At 38.9% G+C, this 21,092-nt stretch overlaps 1 protein-coding gene and 2 non-coding genes across 3 annotated transcripts in view; all 3 read left to right on the top strand.

Moving 5' to 3' along the window:
* EIF3A (eukaryotic translation initiation factor 3 subunit A) overlaps positions 1-21,092 on the top strand; it is a 48,749-nt gene that overhangs the window by 5,482 nt on the left and 22,175 nt on the right. Inside the window, exons 2-11 of the mRNA XM_065407434.1 lie at positions 6,380-6,570; positions 6,963-7,099; positions 8,731-8,894; positions 10,330-10,529; positions 11,946-12,154; positions 13,336-13,507; positions 14,685-14,789; positions 15,621-15,719; positions 16,462-16,578; positions 18,504-18,689. Coding sequence (XP_065263506.1) covers positions 6,380-6,570; positions 6,963-7,099; positions 8,731-8,894; positions 10,330-10,529; positions 11,946-12,154; positions 13,336-13,507; positions 14,685-14,789; positions 15,621-15,719; positions 16,462-16,578; positions 18,504-18,689 — 1,580 coding nt within the window. The remainder of the gene's footprint in view (positions 1-6,379; positions 6,571-6,962; positions 7,100-8,730; positions 8,895-10,329; positions 10,530-11,945; positions 12,155-13,335; positions 13,508-14,684; positions 14,790-15,620; positions 15,720-16,461; positions 16,579-18,503; positions 18,690-21,092) is intronic.
* On the top strand, positions 16,107-16,237 carry LOC135882015 (small nucleolar RNA SNORA19). Its single transcript, XR_010561573.1, has one exon. It is a non-coding gene; the product is annotated as a small nucleolar RNA SNORA19 (small nucleolar RNA).
* On the top strand, positions 18,813-18,944 carry LOC135882014 (small nucleolar RNA SNORA19). Its single transcript, XR_010561572.1, has one exon. It is a non-coding gene; the product is annotated as a small nucleolar RNA SNORA19 (small nucleolar RNA).

The following is a 21,092-nucleotide window of genomic DNA, read 5'->3' as shown; positions in this document are numbered from 1 at the left end:
CGCAATGATCTTATCTTCCTTAAATACTCCCTTAGCACCATGATCGTCCTCTGGCCCCACTAATTGTTTGGCAGGCTTCCTGTTTCTGATGTACCTAAAAAATTTTTTTGCTGTTAGTTTGAGTCTTTTGCTAGTTTTCTAACATTATCTTTGTCTTGTCAGGATTGAGCCTCAACCAACTCCCAGACTTGTATAGAAACTGGATCATTTGTTCCAGTCTATCAGCTCAGTCATATCCTATGAGAGGAGATAGTTCAGCTTTTGTCTTGAACAGCTGATAGCTTCTTCATTTAGGTGATATAGTTGGGGGAAAAAAAAAAAAAAAGGATTTAAGGGCTATGGGATAGAAAACAGTAACACAAAATAGGGTGTTTTGCATAGCCATTGAAGGATGAATAATTTAAATTTGGCTACGTTTAGAATTATTAATCTTCCACATCTCAGATATAGTGATGTAGAAGGGCTGTGTTGCAATTTGGCCCTTCAGGAACTCTTTGGGTGCTCTTGCTTTTGTTAAAGTTTCTGCTAAATTACCATTAATTACTTGATCTACTGCAAGAACTTGTCCTACATGAGCTTAAAAATTAAAAGGCCCAAAATCATAGGCATTAATTATATGCTGTAGTCAGCACTGAGAATCATGACTGGGCAGACTAATATTCTCGCTGCAAGACTGAACTAGTCTGTCATGTTTATTCTCATAGGTTAAAACCTCCAAAGCCAAGCGGTAATTAACCCATATGCTGTGTTCAGCAGTAAGAACAACCTAAATTATAAACTGTCTGTAGTTTTATTTAAAAACATCATGGTGAATTTAAAATGATGCTGAATGTCATGGGATATCCAGGTTTTGTAAAACAGTATATAAATTAGTTTTACCTACAGAGGGAGGAGTCAGTTCCTCTTGCGCAAAATGACTGCTCACATAAACTAGCCTAGCATTTAGTAGTGTGGTTCCAGAACTGAAATGCCACTTTTGTTTTTCTTGATTTATATTGTGGAAACCATTAGCAATATTATAACTTTATTTCCATTTTAAAGTTCTGATCTCTTAAAAGATAAATACTGAATACACATGTAACTTTCCCATATAGTTGTTAGCTCTTTCACCACTTTCTGACAACTTAGATGTTGTTTTTTGAAGGTAGCTCTGACTGTTAGACTGATACAGCAGGTGATGTGCTGCTCTGGCAGCTAGGATTTTCTTCTCTTGTGTTACCACTTTGTCATTTCTTTGTTTCTCTGATTCCCCCCCCCCCCCCCCGCGCCTCCATTGCCTCTTTCCTCACTTGTTGTGGGGGATACCACCAGTTTTTAAGGATTTTGGAAAATACTGGCCCCTTCACCCACCTGTTTTCCTCTACCTTTTATCTGAGCTCCTCTTTTCTGTCATCATTTTTTCTGTCCTCTTCATCCTCTCATCTCTTTTGCTTCCCTTTTCCATTTTTTTTTATTGCTGTTGCACAGTTTAAAAATACCTTTTGTTAGTGCCTGTGTATATCTTGGGAGTTCTGTGTGCTGCTCCAGTATAGTTTGCTCCTGAATGGCTTGGTGTATTTCATGCTCCACTTTACACATGCTACAGGGAGGGCACAATTGAGCCATGATTACAATGTGAGGTCCTGTTAATAACTGCAACCACTCAGCCTCTGCATTTGAGGGCTGGTAAAAGGGTTAGCAGTCTTCCTTGATGGAATGATCCTTAAAACTGGGTGTATATATTTCCCTATATATTATTAATAATACTTATATAGACTCTGATCCTGCATTTATAGCCACATTTATTGCTTTGTGCCTGCATGGAAGTCTGACTTCACTGATGTTACTGAAGGATCAGAGCCGTAGGGTATGTCTACACTGCAGTTTAAGCCAGGGTCTGTGGGACTCAAATCCACAGACTAGGCATTTCAGAGCTTAACTGTCCACGCTTATTAGTAACCATGGGTTTAGAATTTCTGGACTTAGGTCTCACACCAGCACTCATACGTCCACACCGTACTGCACAGACCCGAGTCAAACCAACTTATCCCAGGCTTCCTAGTGCCCTCCCCAGCTGTAGCCCTTGGTTCATAGTGCAGTGTGGGAAAACTTGACTCTCCATCCAGCAGCACTTTACCTGAAGTTGCCTCTGCCCGCCAGCACTTCCAGCTGAGCCGTCTTTGGGTCTGCACAGACGTCTGGAGCCAGTCTGGAGGTACCATTTGAAGAACTTGTACTGCTTGCACTTTCACTTCAGGAAACGGGCAGAGCATCCATGAGATACTGGTGGGCATTTGGGCAGCGTTTTCTGCCCTACCGAAGCACATCTAGGAGGAGGAGAACGATACAGACATGGCAGAGTCTAACTGGCAGATTCTGCTTGTGGCTCTTGGTATAGCTGCTGATGCTCCCTCTCAAGACTGGTGCGTCTGAAACTGGTGGGATCTCCTCTTACGGACCTGGGATGACCAGCAGTTTGTCCAGAAGTTGTGCATGAAGAAAGTAACATTTCTAGAGCTTTGTGAACAGTTTGTCTTGACCTTCCAGTATCAGGACACACACATGAGGGAGGTCATGCTGGTCCAGAAGTGGTTTGCTATAACCATCTGGAAGCTAGCTACTCATGATGCTGCAGATCTGTTGCTAACCAGTTTGGTGTTGGCAAGTTGACTGTGGTAGCAGAAGTATGTGAGGCAGTATTGCATGTGATTTATCCAAAGGTAGTGGGCATAAACAATGTGTCTGAAATAATTGCTGGTTTTGAGAGAACAGTGTTTCCAAACTGCACCAGGGCCATTGATGGGACTAATGTTCCCATAGTTTGCCCTCCTCAAGGAGCACAAGAGTATCTAAACTACAAAAGGGTATTATTCCATTGTTGTTCAGGCTCTTTTCGACCACAGAGACTGATTTGTGGAAAAGTGCATGATAATAGGGTTTGCTGCCGATTGGGAGTTTACCTTCATGGGCAGACTGGGACCTTCCAAATGACATTGTCATAATGGAGTAACTCTCCTCACTGTTGTTCTAGGGGACTTGTGGGTATCCTCTTTTGTCTAGAGTTATGAAACAGAACCCTGATCACAGAGACCCTGGCAAAAGAAGGTTTAATTACACGCTCAGTAGACATAGAATGGTGGTTGAATGTGCATTTGGTGCTGTTTACAGAATCGTTTGGAATCCTCTGCATTATTGTGGCTTGCTGTGCTCTTCACAAAGTTTGTGAAGCCATAGGCGAGCCATTTCATCTGGAGTGGACATATGATAGTGATGGATTGCTGGGCCAGTAAACTCAACCAGAAAGTGCACCTATCACAACTGGAGCAGGATTCACTCATGCAACAGAAATCATGGATGCTTTGTGCACTCGCATTATGAACTTGCATGGACCAATGGATGAAGATGATGTTTCTGAATGCATCTGAACAGCAATATCAACAGTAAACTAAGTACTGTCACTGGGGGAGGGGCAGTGAGTATTATGAATTTTTTCAATTGTGGATGAAATAACTGCTTACAATGTGGTAGTGGGGATGGTGGTTTTTATGCATTTTTACTTACGGATAAGATGAACTGTGTTTTTTACTTACGGATTTGAAAAGATATATTGAGACGTTTTGTTGTATACGACTTCCCAGTTATGCCTCATCATGTTTTTATCTTTATTCTTTTCAATATATATTTTATGCAGTTCATCTGTAGTGATCGTAATAAACTTTGTTAATGAATCCAAAGCCTTTGTCATTCTGCAATACAATCCTGTTAACAATATTAATGAAATGACCAAAAGAGAAATTAAATAAAATCAAGTGCATACACAAAGAGTGAACAGTGCAAAACCATGAAGCCAGTGCGTACACACACACACACAATTTAAACTCTCTGACTTATGAGTGTCCCCAGCCTCCCTGTTCTTTGCCCTTTTAGGGCATTTTGTGTGCAATAGGAGCTACTGCATGGGGGTGTGGGACTGCACTGGGTACATTTTCCTAGTCCAGCTAGCGTTCAGTCCTGGTTGCATGGGCCACAGAACCATAGAATTGTCTAGAGAGTTCCAGGTTTGCAGGATATGGTGGCATGGAGGGGACTCGGGACATGGTGTTGGCTCAGCAGGTGTGGGTGGAGCCAGGAGCCTCACTCTCGCAGCTGTTAGCAAGCAGCCTCTCAAATAGGTCTTTCTCTCAAGTGACATTCCTGCTCAAAAAACTGCACTGCAAGTCTCTCCTCACACTCTTTGCCTCTCTTTGCCTTTAACTTTGTCATGAATTCTTCTCCCTCTGGTACTGGTGGCTGCCCTGTCCAGGATGTCTACCATGAGGTCGTCTCAGACAAACATCCTCTTTGACTGCATTTTGACAGTGCGACACCCCAGCTTCCTGCTGGACTGTGTCTGGCATGCAGAAGTAGAACAGCTTGAAAACAGAAATAAAACAGGATTGTTTCAGTATTACAGAAGTCTACATCATTGCAGAAGTGTCTTTGGAATCTCCAGGCCAAAAAATGATACTTTGTAAAACTCCTTCAGTGTATTTGGAGAGCTAAATTTTAGTTCCCAGATGCTCTGTGAACAATAAGAGCTAGTATATGTAAAGCCTTCACACACAACAGAAATATCATTTGTAAATTTCACCTATCTTTAAAAATTGCTGACCACTTTAGCTTGGGTTGGGGAGCAGGGGTACAAACCATGGAAGTAAACTTGCTGTGGTTTACTACCTATAGTTTCACAATCCTTTTAGGCAATCAGTATTCTGGAGATTCCTGAATGTCAAAGGGATATTCTGTTCCAGGCTACTGGTGGCAAGCCAGCCATTTTTGCTAAAGGGGTTTTCAATTTGCAGTGAGTGAGCAACACATCTATGAGTGGAATGAGCTGGTGACCTGCAGAAGAGGGCCTAGAAAAATCACCCTGCTCTGAAATGTGACTACCCTTCTGGTGTTTGTACTATGGGAAAAGTTTGCAGCTGTCACCCAAGATTGGATCAGAATTCATAGGGAAATAAACAGGGCTCCCACTGGCGGGGCTCCCACTGTTCGTTCCCCTCCTTCCCCTTAGGATATTTAGTAAAAGTTGCAGGTTCCCATGAATTTTTGTTTATTGCCCGTGACCTGTCTGTAACTTTTGCTAAAAATACCTGTGACAAAATCTTAACCTTAGTTATAAACCAGAAATCTCTCATTTGTATATTAATAACAAACATGGATGCAGAAACTTACCAGGCCTCAGGCTACTTCTGCTGTTTCTGTTTCTGCTGCTGGTTCTGTGGCTGGCTGCTTCTCTGGGAAGTCATCAAACAGCTCCTGTGAGTATGGCTCCAGGATGTGCTGTAGCTGCTCTGGAGGCAAAGCGTCCTCCGGGACTGGCATGAGCACCTGAGTCACTTTGTAACAGTGATCCGGTGGCTGCTGTCTTCCTTCTGGTGCTGTAGTAGATTCAGGGGTCAGAAGGTCACCATCTTGGCTGATTGGTTGGCTCAGTGCTTGGCTCAGTTCCCAGCACCTGGTCAAAGTCCTCACAAAAGGGGCAGGATGAGTTCCCAGAGGTGCAGTTCTCGTCCCTGGCTTTCTGATAGTCTGTGTGGATCTGCTCTGCATTGATCACGTATCCATTGAATTCCCAGTGCTCCCAGCTTCTCTGATATTTCTTGATAAACGTGGTCATTTCTAGTATTCTTACCGGAGTCAAATGTCTTGTTCACCTCACACCAAAGATGTACCAGAATCTGACTGGGGTCCTCTGACCAGGTGTGCCAGCATGCTTGGAAAAGGACTTCCTATTGCTGGCCACAGCTAACGCAGGAGGTGATTCAATCTGTTGTCAATTCAGTAGTCAGAATAAAATGGAAGGATTAAACACAGAGTATACTTGAACCAGGGGGGTTGCTTCAATTTCCTGTGGTCAATTCGCCAGACTTGGGATAGAAAGGCGAGGAAACGCTGGCCCATGGGATTGTGGGATAGCATTGGCAGACTCTCAGGACACAATCCTGAGAACCTGGTCCTGACTTGTGTCCACACTGCAAAATGATAGTTTGGACTCAAGTCCCAGTGGGATTTTGGCACAGCCCCCACCCCACTGCTGGGCCATAGGGCCTGGGTCCTGAAGGCGTACTGGCCCAAGTCAGGCAGATTTGTGTGTAGACAAAACGCAGGTTTGGGCTTGAACCTGAGTCTAAGCCCAGGCATATGTTGTTGTGTAGACATGATGACATCAACTGATATTTTCACTCTGGTCAGTAAAATAAGATCAACCAATTAAATGTGACCATTGGTTTACTTCGACTGTTACAGTTATTAATTAATTCTAAATTACAATGTGAAGTATAGAAAATGTGTATCTTAAGTGGAAGAACTTTTGGTTTGCATATGTAACTGGTCTAATGAAGAGTTTTATTTTCAGAATTTCTTGAGGTTGGCAAGAAACAACCTGCCCTTGATGTTCTTTATGATGTTATGAAAAGCAAAAAACATCGAACATGGCAAAAAATCCACGAGCCGATTATGCTGAAGTATCTGGAGCTGTGCGTGGACCTCCGCAAGAGCCACCTGGCAAAGGAAGGATTGTATCAGTACAAGAACATTTGCCAGCAGGTAGGAATTGTGAAATGTTCGTTCTTTACCACCCGCAGCATGATGTACGTTAGAGTTGTATTTTTAAAACTTATTTATTACTTCTAAAACATAGAATTGTTTTGTATATAGGGCCCCAGTCCTGCAAGTTGCTGAGGTCTGCTGAACGGCTTGCAGGGTTGGAGTCTAGATATCAGAGCACCCAATATACTAGGTCTCCAGGTTTGATCGGTATATCTGGGCACTATTATAAATTTAATCCAAGTAATAAATAATAACTTGATCTTAGATTTATGGACTTATTCTATATAAGCCTGCTTTAGATTTTACCACCCTAATTAGAATATATGCTTACAATATTTGCTTCCCATTGCGGGGAGAAAGCCACTTCAAATATTCTGCTTTTGATCTAGGTGAACATCAAATCCTTGGAGGATGTTGTTCGAGCCTATTTGAAACTAGCTGAAGAAAAAACGGAAGCTGCCAAGGAAGAGTCCCAGCAGATGGTGCTAGATATAGAAGACTTGGATAATATTCAAACTCCAGAGAGGTAGGAGGTCTTTCTTTCAGTTGTAAGCCCTTGTAAGGGTTTGTCTCTTCTGTGTTTTTACAGCACCTAGCATAAGGGAATCTTAATCCCCTATGGAGCCTCTGGGTGCTATCATAATATACATACTTTCTACTGCTGCTGAAGGCTATGCTTCTACTGTCTTTTTAGATAAGACTTAATGTAGCTCTTACCAGTTGTACATTTTAAAAATAGATTTTCTATTTAATTTACATGTCCTGGTTTTAGATTTGTGATTAGGTTTGAGATAAGAGGTTTGGAGTAAAATTAAACCATCAGTATTAGAAAAAGTGGCTTTATTGTATAAATAACATATCTGACTTGTAGAGTAAATGTAAATTTTGCTCAGTTAATATCCAGATATTCTTTATGATGTAACTTTATTAAGGCAGATTATGTATTTAATAATTTAAATGGTTCTGTGAGTGTCTGGGAGTTGGTGGAACCCAGTTCAAGCTGTCTAAACATTAAAGTGCTTGACCATGCTGTCAAATCTTATCTTCTTGATATCATTTTAAATCTGTAATTAAGCAGTTCTCCAAAATCAGATTTTAAGAAGGAATGTTTCTGGGGTGTGTTTGTGTTTGAAGTATCCGTTAAAGCCTCCTTTAGGAAAACAAACTACCTGGTGATTGAAGGGATTTGTCTGTTGGCTGGGTGGTGGGGAAGAAATGATCTTAACAGCCTGTGACAACTGTAACCTTAACAAAAATGATTATTTAATCAAGCATCATCCTGTTCAGTACCATGGAATATGTAGTTGGGTCAGGTATGGGCAAATGAATAATTATTTTGTCTAGTTCATAGGCATGTAAATTCACAAATAATTTAAAATTTGTTAGGATATTCCTGAAAGTGTAAATTTACCTTGTATTTGTAGACAACTTGGTATCTTGCAGACTAAGAAATGGGTGGATTTAGTTAGAAGTAGAAAAACAGACATTTTAAATAAGGATGTTGAGAAAGTACACATGCAGATAGTGACAGCTTCCATATCTTCTAGACTTTTAGAAAATGTATCCTTTCATATTGCTTAGGCATATCACTTTAAGGCTGGTGGTCTGTTGTGAAGGTTATAGAAATCAGTGACTGTGTGACCGTACCTGTTTTCCAAACAGTGTCAGAGCATAAACTTCTGCTTTGTCACATGTCAATAGATACAAGAAAGCACCTGAATCGGCTGCTGGACCCTCTGGTAGCATTGCAGGGGAATTGGGGAGGAAGTCTGGGCCGGTAGAGGAGTCTACTGCTCTCTTGCTGGAAGGGGGAAAGACTTTGTAGATGAGGTGTTCCCAAAACAGTCTTTTTGTCTGGTGTTGTGCGGAATACCAGAAGCAAGGAAACCTGGGCTTTTCAGGGCTGCCACCCAGTACCATCAGCTGTCTACATAGGATGCAGCTTGAGCTGGAACTAGCTTTGAAATTCACTGACAAGCATATGACTTCTTTTTAAATTCTTCATAACAGCCAAAGTCTTGGGAACGTGTAAAAACATACAGTAAACCTTAGCCGGTTAAGTTTGACTGGGCTGTTTTGTAGGTCTTAATAAGAAAGAGGTAAGTGAGCGATGAGGGTGGGAATCATGGGGACTAACTGTCACTTTCTCAATTATAGTGTTCTCTTAAGTGCTGTAAGTGGGGAAGACACTCAAGATCGTACAGATCGGCTGCTTTTGACTCCCTGGGTTAAATTTCTATGGGAATCATACAGACAATGTTTGGACCTTCTTCGAAACAATTCTAGAGTGGAACGCCTCTACCATGATATTGCACAGCAAGGTAAAATGAAAGCATGAAGTGTAAATTACAGTGTGACTTAGCACATCTATGCGTGCACACCCTCCGCTGAAAAATTACAAGTTACTTTTGCTTGAATAAAGCTATTGGTGAAAAACACATTAATCTCTCAGGCTTGTGTGCATGCACACAATATTTTAGAAATTCCTGAGGCCCCTTGACTCCAGGATGGCTGGATCTGTAGTTAATATCTTACTTGATGCAAGTAGTTTCTTATAACAGATCTTTCAAGAGCAGTTTTATTTTTTCCAGGAGTTTCCTCTAAGAATATTTAGTAGTGTTGTACCTGTATTAATCTCGAACCTATTTTCTTAATCACAAGTAGAAGGCACATTTTCCCCTTGTTATCCATTATGGCAAATGTTATCCCCCCAATGAGATATGACATGTAACCAATTTTAGGTGCAATAGCTGACTGGCTGAAATAGTTGTTCTTTCAATCACAAATTATTGGACTCCATGCCGGAATACCTGGGTGAACTGTTATGGGTTGTGCCGAGGAGAAGGAAAGATGAGAAAGTCAGGGTCGTCCTTCTGGCCTTAATATCTGAGTTTTGAAAGAAGAGAAGTGGGCATATAAAGAATCTCCTTTTGGGCTTTTTTGAGTGGGATTGTGGAAGAAATAATCTAGATTTATCTTCCTCCATTTTCATAACAACATGGATATTTGTATCCTTTGTTGAAAGAAACAACTCCAAGTTACTAGATTTTTTTTCAGTGTCCCAAAATTGTGCATATTGTGGGTGGGTTCCTTTGTTCCTTGGAGGGGTCTTCCTGTCATTCATCCAGTGTTTCCTGTCACACTGATTTTTCTCATCCAGAATCGGTCTCCTGTCTATCACTGGGAGAGAAAGGGATATTTCATCAGTAGTAAGTTAGAGTAGAAGTGTCCCAATGCAGGCACTCTTATTTTATTTTAAAAAGAGGGTGAAGTAGAAAACTAGAATTTACCCCCTTTTTGTGAATGTTGAAGTAACTTGCCACAGTGGACTAATCTGAATTTCAACAGTAAGGGCTTGATGAGAATCTTTTCCTGCTTTTCACAGAACCAGAAACTTTTAGATTCTACCACCCAAACAGTTTTATTCAGAATTATTTTGGACACTTTGTGAAAGGCTGGTACAACATAAAAGCAAGGAACCGTGTTTTCTGTTAAACATTTTAAAAACAGTCTAATAAAGTGATCTTGTCAGGTTTTTAATTTAGTAAATCTGCAAAAACACTCAAGATAGTATTATCTGGCAGAGTCTCTGGTTTGTCTCTTGAGAGGCTTTCAGTGGACTTCTCCAAATCAAGAATCTTTAGGCAACTTGATTTTCATATCATGCAGTTTGAAGCTATAGCTAATTTTATAGTTATTTAATAGTTAACATTTAATAGTTAATATTGCTAACATGAACATCATTCAATTTCACAGCTTTTAAGTTCTGCTTGCAGTACACTCGTAAGGCTGAGTTCCGTAAACTCTGCGATAACCTGAGGATGCATTTAGGGCAGATCCAACGCCACCATAACCAAAGTACAGCAATTAACCTCAGTAATCCTGAGAGCCAGTCTATGCACTTGGAGACAAGGCTTGTACAGCTGGACAGTGCTATTAGCATGGAATTGTGGCAGGTATGTATTAAACTTTATGCTTATTAACAGGACCCACAATACTTTACTGCACCAAGATCCATAGACTCTCAGTCCCAAACTGGCGTCAAATTTTGAATTCCGTGGTGTGTACTCCAAGATCTAAAATAACATACAGGGATGCGAAGATGTAGAGTGAAATTTTAATGTGTTGAATTTATACTGTAGTTATATGTGTATTAAGTATCAAACATCTGATGATCCTGGTGCTGTCTAGAAGCAGAACTTCAAGATAAGCCACTATTTGCAATGGAAAATGAATTTTTATGGGCGTTGATGTAGTTGCCAAAGACTGCTTGGAGTATCGGTGAAGGAAATCAGTTAGTTGACCCTCCTCATCTCTGAAAATGTGCTTTCTCAAGGGGGAGATCAGGTTATCTGGAGGCATTCAGCAGGGACCTAAATCTGTGATGAGGTCCCCATTCTCTAACTATTTTCAAGGTCCCAAAATTGTGGAATATGACCGTCTATGATTTTGATACTAATTTATTTTGTTATTTCTACTCAGTCTTTTTCCTTTAGAGAAATGCCAAAGTCAAAATTACAGTTATTAATGCAAGTTTTGTTAATTTGTTTTACATTAATCTTAAAAATATTATTACCATTATGTTCCTTTATCAGGTGTAGATTTGTCATGCTTCTAATATAATAAATCTAAGGTAGTTCTGGTCACTATTGATTAGATGGGAGATGAAGAGGAGGGCAAATAGAGCTTGTTGAAAAAATTCTGAGGAGACATTTTGTCATTGGAATTTGCCAATTTGTCAAAATCAAAATGTTTTGCAAAGATTGTTCAATTTTGATGAAGTTCCGATGGAAACCAGGCAGGCTTCTGACAACCTTGTGTGCTTGATTTCTTGTCAGCTCACCCACCTGGCTCCTTTGTATCCTGCCTGATGGGCTGACAGAGAGAGCTGAGACCCTCGCTGGGAGTCCAGGCTCGCTGATCTTTTGTAGCCTTGGGCTTCCAGGGTCTGTGGCTCCAAAGCAACCCACCAGGCAGACTGCCCCAGATCGGTTTTTTTTCCCTTTTATAGAGAATTTTGAAATCTTCTAGTTTTGTGCCAAATTGGAATGAAACCAAAACAGAAAACAGAATTCCCTTCGCTGCCCAGCTCTAGCAGATAGTTTTAAAGTATTTGCAATATATGTAATATTGCAATATATGTAATATATATAAATCATATGTAATATGTAATATATGTAAATCATTTTCTTTGTTAGAAAGGAATGTATTTATTTCTGGGTAACTGATCAAGCTGAAAATTACAGCTAAAGATATATATTCAAATGATAAAGCTGTGTATATTAAATATGCTCCTAAAAGGTTTAGCTTTTAGTTTTCTAATTTTCTTGCAAGTAATATACTGAAAGTAATTCTTTTGTTCATTATTTTAGGAAGCTTTCAAAGCAGTGGAGGATATTCATGGGCTATTCTCCTTGTCTAAGAAACCACCCAAGCCCCAGCTGATGGCAAATTACTATCACAAAGTTTCCACTGTCTTCTGGAAATCAGGAAATGCTCTTTTCCATGCATCCACACTTCACCGACTGTACCATCTGTCAAGAGAAATGCGAAAGAATCTCACACAAGAGGAGATGCAGAGGTGGGGAGAGATGCTTTTCACCTAGCTTCTGGTTTTAATCACTTATGTACAAATACATTCAATTTAGCCTGTAATAAGAAGCAGATGGAATGTTTATTTGAGAGGGTGGCATCAGATACTGAACAGCTTTGCTTAAAGGGAAAAATAAAGAATGTCCCAATAATAAGGGCAGGAAGGACATTCAACGAATCTTGTAATGAAGGTGAGCATTGGGACCTCCTGGGTGTTGTTACCATATTGGCCACAGACAGAGACCCTGAGCAAATCACCAAACCTCTGTCTTGCCTCCATTTTCCATTTTGTGAAATGGTGAAATACTTACTTCACATGACTTAATTATTGTTAGTAAAGTGCTCTGAGATCTTTGAATGAAAGATACTATGTACATTATTAAGGCAGACAATAGAATCCATTCACCTCAGTGCTGAGTGTGACCTTGAAAAGGCTTTTGAGGCATGCTGGTGCACTCAGTGAGCAGCAGTTGGCTATCCATGGCTGATCTCTGGAGTTTGTAAACCTGTAACGTTCACCTACAAACCCTTGTAAATTAAAAAATGGTGGGAAGGCACAATTTAAGGAAGATGTTTACATTCCACTTAAACATACTTATCTGGGCATTCAGCACATATTTCAGATTTTATTTAATGTCCCCTTCTACAGTAACATATTCAAGTTAGACTTATTTTTTAATTGATTTTTTAAATTTTGAGATCAAATTAATCAATTTTATGGTGATGTCAGTAGCTATTCCACAGCTAAGGGGCTTTGTGATTGTACTGAAAGCAGGACTAAGATGGCTCTGGCTACCATCCCTTTATTGGATATTCTTTAATTTTTTTGTATTTGGAGAGAAGGTTGTGTGTTCCCCCCCCCCCCCCCCCCCCCCCAAAGGAAGCTGAGTAATAAAGGGCTGATATTGACTAAGTTATCCCAGCTAGAAATTAAGAAGCACTCAGAATTAGTCTGAACACTGAAATACTAAGATGTCTTGTTCTCTGGTGTTGCTTGTGTTTTGACATGGCGTAGTTTTTGAAAGAATAAATCATTCACCCCTTAGCTCTTACACCGATTGGATGCTTCTGTTTTACAACTGAAATATGTGTGTAAAAAAACCCAACAAAACACACACACTAAGATTTCTATTTTATAATTCATCTTTTGTGATTATACTTTAACAACAGGATGTCAACCCGAGTCCTTTTGGCTACTTTGTCAATTCCTATAACTCCTGAGCGAACTGATATTGCTCGTCTTCTGGATATGGATGGTATCATCGTTGAAAAACAGCGACGTCTGGCCACGCTGCTGGGCCTTCAGGCCCCACCTACACGCATCAGTCTTATTAATGACATGGTAAATAATGGTGTTTGAGTGAAAGGTTTTATATTTAATCTGTAGTTTCCCTCAAAAGCTGCTATAGTTAGATGTGGAGCTGCAATTCAAAATATTCCAGTAAATTTAAAAAGTTCATTAAAGTAAAAGAATTCAACATGATCAACTGTAAAGATGTTTATAATTTAACTATGTAGTAATATACTTTCTTCTGATGTGCTAGAAAGTCAGGCTAAAGTTAGTCCCTCTCTTTGGGCTGTATTTCTTTCTCCATTTGAAAAACAACATGGATAGACTAATCCTAACTCCGTGTCTTTGTACCCAGTGAAATTTAATGTTCCAATATAGTGATAAATATTGTCCATTTTGTGACAAAAGCAAGTCAGAAGCCTGCTGTGAATGATCCTGCAATGGCTTTGGAGGGGTTGGAGACCAGGAACGTTCATTTTTTTTCTTTTGACTTACCATATTGAAATTGGAGGGTAGTTAATTAGATTAGATGTTTTAATATTATATTTTTCAATGTGTATCAAGGTAAGATTAGTACATTAAGATGAATGAAGGTTTACAAGGACCTAGGCAGTTAGGAAAACTTCCCCTTGTTTGATTTGAGAGAAGGTTAGTGAGATACAAATTGTCTTCTGGTGATACTTTCCAAGTCTTCATGAAAAAAATACCTTTCCTTGAAATCAGTTACATGCATTGAAAACTGAACTCTTGTTACCTCTCACAATTTAAGCATTATTGTTTTTGCATCAAGCAATTTTTTTTGCCACTTTTAATTTTAGAACTTTGGAAATTTACCAATAAGCTGTAATATGTACATCTGTAGTTCAGATCCACTCATAAATATACTCATGCAGGGATTGTTTTCATTTGTGTCTCGGAAGTGCCTAATATGCTGTGCACGCTAACCACATCAAAATACTTTTCATTTTTTTGACTACATTTTTTTGTTTTTCTCTGTTCTGACATTTGCAGCTGAAAACTACATTCCACAAATTCTGTGTTCTAATTTAAATAATGTATCATATGTTTGATTAATCAAAATGTTTTTAATTAAAACATAATGAATTAAGCATTTCATTAGCTGCATGTTTAATTTCTTAGGTACAAAATTGCTGAGTGTAATTATTACAATATTGAGTTATTGTTATCCTAAGCAAATATTTTTTTTCTTCCATTATGTTGACTTTAGGTGAGGTTCAATGTAGTGCAGCATGTTGTTCCGGAGGTGAAGGAACTTTACAATTGGCTTGAAGTAGATTTCCACCCACTAAAGCTATGTGATCGTGTAACCAAGGTGAGTCCTGTAGGAGTATTTAGAGAAACATGAGTCTGGGCAGATGATATTAGCAGTTAGCGAGGTTGGATTGTCAGGTCTTTGGGTCAGGGACTTCATTTGGCCCATTTTCATTATTGCTGTGTGTTTACATTATACACTGCTGTGTATGCCTATGTTGCTATATAAATAGCATATAAAGTTGTTTTCAAAAGCATCTTTAACCTGCCATATCCGTTGGCACCACTTAAAGTGCTTCTACAAGGAGACATAGTTTTGGGAGCAACCTTGAAATTCTAGCTCTCTGGGCTGATGAAGGTGATATTGGGGATGCAGTTGAGCTAAGCTTTTGGTAGTTTACACAGCCTCAGTCTCACCCTCTTCTGGAAAGCTACTGAAATGATTGTATGGGAGAGGGAAAAACTGCAAAAATCATCTGCATTTACCTTTAGGTGGAGTTCAAGCCACAGTGAGAGTAAAATAAGCACTGTAAATTTGGTCCACTGAATGTTTCTAAATTCCACAACTGGTGAAGCACGTTATATTGTCTTTGTGTCTGTAAGAACAGGAATATTTGATGTGCTAAAGAAACAGTGAAGGTAAATTCACAATGTGGTTAATATGGCCAGTGCTGTCAGTCCTTCCTACAAAATCTAGATATCCATTATGTAAAAAACAGTAGTGTGTTTATCAAAAGATTTGCATCAGTAATAAATTTATAATTAGGCAGTGCTTTGCTTCATGAATTCTAAAGTGGAGTTATTTTGGAGAGTTCGTTTAACTTGAAATTTGAAGAGTATTTTGGGGCTCTCAGATGAAATAGATATTGTAACTTTCTGGGCATTGTGACAGGTTCTAAACTGGGTGAGAGATCAAGTTGAAAAGGAACCTGAATTGCAGCTGTATGTCCCACATCTGCAAAACAACACCATCCTTCGTCTTCTGCAGCAGGTATGATTATAAAAAAAAAAAAAAAAAAAAAAAAAAATTGAATGTGCACAGAGGTGTCTGAGTTTGAGTGTGATTCGGAAGATTCTGAAGCCAAAAACGTAACATTTTATTTTATGTCCTAAGTAAAAATTTGCCATTGAATGTAATGCTCTTCGTATGACTTTGAGACCGTCTTTTCCCCCCAATCCATATAACACATCCTTCCTGTCTTACACTGCTTTGTTAAACACAACTCAGCTGCTATCTATTTTAAATAATAGCTGTATACACTGGTGTAGGATTTTATCTAGACTTATTTGTTCCTTTATTTAGCTTTTCAGTCTTGTCTTATGTCTGTTCAGTCCTTTGTTTCCTTGTAGTTAATTTGAAAAAGGCTTATTTTGTCAAATGCACATTTCATTGACCTGAACCCATTGCAGTGGTGAGCAGTGTTATTTCTGATGTGCTAGACAACAGCTGAAGGTTAATTAGCAGCGTTGCTGTATATAGTTACTGCTGCCAGTCTCCTTCAGACAAAGAACCTAGTCAGGAAAGTCACTTGATCCTAGATTAAGATTAAATAAAACGTTGGAAGAAAATGTTGAAGTGTTGGTAAAATATGAATAATAATTAAACACATCTTGGTTAACCTGTTGCCCAACTGTCAATTAATCAGGCTAACTTTACAGCATGTGCAACAGTTTTAGCTTCTGTTAACCTGATTTTTAATGGGAAGAAAACTGAATATTCATATATTGTGCAGGTGGCGCAGATTTATCAGACCATCGACTTTTCTCGTTTAACTACCTTGGTTCCTTTTGTTGATGCTTTCCAATTAGAACGTGCTATTGTCGATGCAGCCAGACATTGTGACTTGCAAGTAAGTGCCATAAAAAGACTACTGTAAAAGTGTGTGTGTGTGTGTGTGTGTATTTATATTTATAGCTTCCCAATATCTGGCCAAACTCCGGGGTCAGGTAAAAAGTAGCAGATTGACACTCAACCCAGATAATGCAGAGTTGATGCTGATGAACAGGGAAGGAACAAATTGAGGATGTGATCTCTTTTTGATATGTTAATTTGTTAATGTTTTTATGTTCTTAAATTGTGTAGCCCACCTGCAGTAGTGAAGAGGAGTTCAGTATGTAAATACAATAAATTTCAGCGAAACTTGTCTGTGACTGCCCAGGGGATCAGCAAAAACAGATTGTCTAATACAGGATGTCCTTAACCAAAAGTCTAACAAAACAGTACTGGAAACTTTGGGCACGCTCCAAAGTAATCACTTAGGACCACTTCCAAAAAGCTATACTTGGTGCACACTTTGTCCAGCTGTAGGCATGATATAAAGCAGCAAACGGCTTGAGACATTTTAACTTCTGCTGTAGATAACAGATGTATTGCCAGTGGAAGTCAAGTATATACTTAAAAAGAACAGGAGTACTTGTGGCACTTTAGAGACTTCTTGAGCTGTAGCCCATGAAAGCTTATGCTCAAATAAATTTGTTAGTCTCTAAGGTGCCACAAGTACTCCTGTTCTTTTTGCGGATACAGACTAACACGGCTGCTACTCTGAAACCCGAAGTATATACTTGTGTATTAAACATTAACCTGAGCTGTAGCCTACACTACCATATTTTTGCATATGATCATGAAGAAACAAGCTGTTCTTATTTCAGAGCACTTCACATCTGTTCATTTGATTTAGGGAAGACGTTGAGTCTAGTTAGTACCTATAATAAAATACTTGCATTTGAAGGCTTCATTGAAGTCACTGGCAAAGCTTCTAGTGGCTACATTGGGATCAGGCTTTCACTCTTGGTGTCTACTGCCAAATTTAAGTGGAATGAAGTAGGGCAAGTTATCTGTCAGTAATGAAAGGGCAGTAGCAAGAACTATTCATGTAGTTGGTTTTCACCTCATGCAATGTTCCTTACATAGAATCATTGAATGACTCTGTCTTAGAGCCATGCTTCCGTACTTATCTTTATTCAGACTTTGGAGAGTCACTTCTTTATGGGAGTGAGCTTTTTTACAAGCCATTTTGTTCTGTTGAATATAAGCCAGATGTAGCAACAGTTTTGTTCTTTAATTGTTCAAACATCATTTCCAATATCTAGGACAGTTGTTTTTTTTAAAAGTAATTTACGCTTAGAGCTTGTCTACATGCTGAAGTTGCACCATTTTTTAACTTAACTTGGTTTAAAACAAATTTAGTTAAACTTGTGCAAACCCCTTTGTGGACAAACTTCTGTTTAAAATTGGTTACATTGTTTCACCTTGCACCTGTAAATTTAAGCCGAATTTAAACCTGTTTAAGAAGGGTCACATGCATTTGCATCACATTAACTCAATAAGTTTAAAATCACATGACCAGTAAAATTGGTGCATCTTTGTGTGTTGACCTGGCCTCGGAGGCACAGTCAACTTAAAATCACACTTCCGACAATGCAGTGGTTATTTATGGCAGTAGAATTGTATTTACCTGTTGTTACGAGTACCACTTAAGTTACTATAGCTGAAAGAAATAATTATTTTTTCAGTTTATTTTGTATATTTGATAGTATTTTGTGTGTAGTCATTTGCCCAGCTATGGGTCACTGACACAACAATGAAGAGAGAGACATTATTTAAATGTAATAATTAAAAAAAAAGATTTTTTAAAACCACAATGAGGAAGCACAAGTCACTACTTTTAACTCACTTTTTGAAACTGTCTATATTTCAAATTGATGTCTCATTTTAAATATTCAGTGGTGCCCTAATCCTGATCTTCTGAATCTTTTTTCAATGTATTTTGTAAAGGTTCGCCTTGATCATACTTCTCGAACGCTGAGCTTTGGATCAGATTTAAATTATTCAACTCGGGAAGATGCCCCGCTTGGCCCTCAGCTGCAAAGTATGCCTTCTGAGCAAATTAGAAATCAGCTGACTGCTATGTCCTCTGCTCTCGCTAAGGCTCTTGAAGTCATTAAACCGCCAAACATAGTGGTAAGTATTTTTAAGTTTTTGAAATTTTTGTTTAAAAAAAAAAAAAAATCTCAACATTCCATGAAGTGAATTGTGTCTCTGTCTGTTGTACTGTTTCTGTTCAGCCTTTTCTTGCCTAGTCAAATGCACATTTCATTGACCTGCTATCATTGCATTGCTGAGCAGTGTTATTTCTGATGTGCTAAACAAACAGGTGAAGGTTAATTAGCAGCATGACTATATGTAGTTACTGTTGCCAGTCCCCTTCAGACAAAACAACTGATCAGGAAGGTCAGTGTGTACAAATTTAATGTAGTAGTAAAATGATTATTAGTAGCAGATGGCTAAATGTGTCTTAGCATCCTTTTGCCCTCTCAGTTAAGGTACCCCACCCTTCTAACTCCACTAGCTTTTTTGGATTAGTCAGATATACTTGTTTTGAAGCTGTCGGTGTCTTTGTAAATATTAATAGTTTGTTTGATTTACTTTCCTATGGCACAGGAAAACCATTTGATTGTCTATAGGTAGTTAAATAAATTAATGGGCACTGCTAGGGTTTGAGTGGCCCAAAGCTTGGTTGTTGCATTTTGTTGCAGTAATATGTTGCTCCATCTTTCTCTATTTTATTGATATTATTACTATTCTAGAGCATTGTGCCAACTGTTGTTTTTAATACCCTCAAGTTGTAATGATGAGCTGTATTCGTGTACTTTTGAATTAAGTAAAAACATAAGCTAATAAAGTGATATTTTGTCAATTTTATGTTTTGTAAATTTCAGAATTTAAGGAATAGGTGGTTTGTCAGACTGAATTAAATTATTGGTCCGTCTGGTAATGTCTTCCTCTGGCAGTAGTAAGTTATTGACACTTCTGAGGGAAGACAAAAATTCCATGTATGCATATGAGATGGTGGAATTAGGATTGCCTGGGCAAGCTTTATTCTGTGGCATATCCTTGCTTCTGAGCACTTGATTTTACAACCTTAACATTCTTTTACTTTTTTTGGCATATAATTAAAGATATAGGATCCTGATTTATCTCCTCTTCCTGGAGGATTTTGTCAGTGTAAAGGACCTGGAATGTGACCTCATAGCTGAAGCTAGAAACCTGAGGTAAAGGTTTCCCTGCCTTAAAACCAACTCCCCCTCAGTTGAGGCTGATAGTTGCATGTTGGATTTCAACCTCCATCTGTGATGTCACTCTTCAGGTTCTCCAGGAAAAAGTGGTGTTTCAGAGCCTGATCTTTCAAATACTTTTTTTGGTGGAGCGAGATCTTTGAGTTAATCTTTACCTATCATAAAGAAACAAAAAAGGGCAAACTTTTTTTTGTTTTGCAGATGCATTTTGAGAGTGGACATTTAGAATCATAAAAATATAGGGATGGAAGGGACCTCAAGAGGTCAGCTAGTCCAGCCTTCTGCACTGAGGCAGGACCAAGTATACCTAGACTAGCCCCGAAAGGTATTTGTCCAGCCTGTTCTTAAAAAGCTTCAGTGAAGGGGATTCCACATTGGAATGCTTCCATGTTCCAGTGCTTAACTATCTTTATAGTCAGAAAGTTTCTCCTAATATCTAATGTAAATCTCACTTGCTGCAGATTAAGCTTTCATCTTCAGTGGGCATGGAGAACAATTGATCACCATCCTCTTTATAACAGTCCCTTACCATCTTTTAAGACTGTTATCGGTCTCCTTTTTATCTTCTTTTCTCAAGACTAAACATGCCCAATTTTTTAAACTCATCTTTATAGGTTATGTTTTCTAAACCTTTTACAATTTTTTATTGCTGTCATCTGGACTCTCTCTAATTTGTTCACATCTTTCCTAAAGTGTGGTGCCCAAAACTGGACACACTACTCTAGCTGAGGCCTCACCAGTAGGGACAGTTACCTCCTGTATCTTTCATACGACACTCCTGTTGTTACACTCCAGAATATTAGCTTTTTTTGCAACTGTATCACATTGCTGAATCATATTCAATTTGTGATCCACTGTAACCCAAGATCTTCTTTAGTAGGACTAGTGCTTAGCCAGTTTTCCCCATTTTTTAGTTGTCCATTTGATTTTTCCCTTCCCAAGTGTAGTATTTTGCACTTGTCTTTGTGGAATTTCCTCTTGTTGGTTTCAGACCAATTCTTTAATTTGTGGAGGTTGTTTTGAATTCTAACCCTGTTCTTCAAAGTACTTGCAGCCCCTCTCACCTTGGTGTCATCTGCAGATTTTATGAGCACAAACTGTACTCTATTATCTAAGTAATTAATGAAAATATTGAATAGTACTGGCCCAGGACAGACCCCTGCAGAACCTCACTAGATAATCCCCCTCCGTCCCCCATCCCCAGTTTTACTGCAAACTACTGATAACTACTCTTTGAGTACTGTCTTTCATCAAGTGTTGTACCCACCTTATTGTAATTTCATCTAGA

Source organism: Emys orbicularis, chromosome 7 (assembly GCF_028017835.1).
Source record: "Emys orbicularis isolate rEmyOrb1 chromosome 7, rEmyOrb1.hap1, whole genome shotgun sequence".
Taxonomy (NCBI): Eukaryota; Metazoa; Chordata; order Testudines; family Emydidae; genus Emys; species Emys orbicularis.
This window is presented reverse-complemented; position numbering and strand designations above follow the sequence as displayed.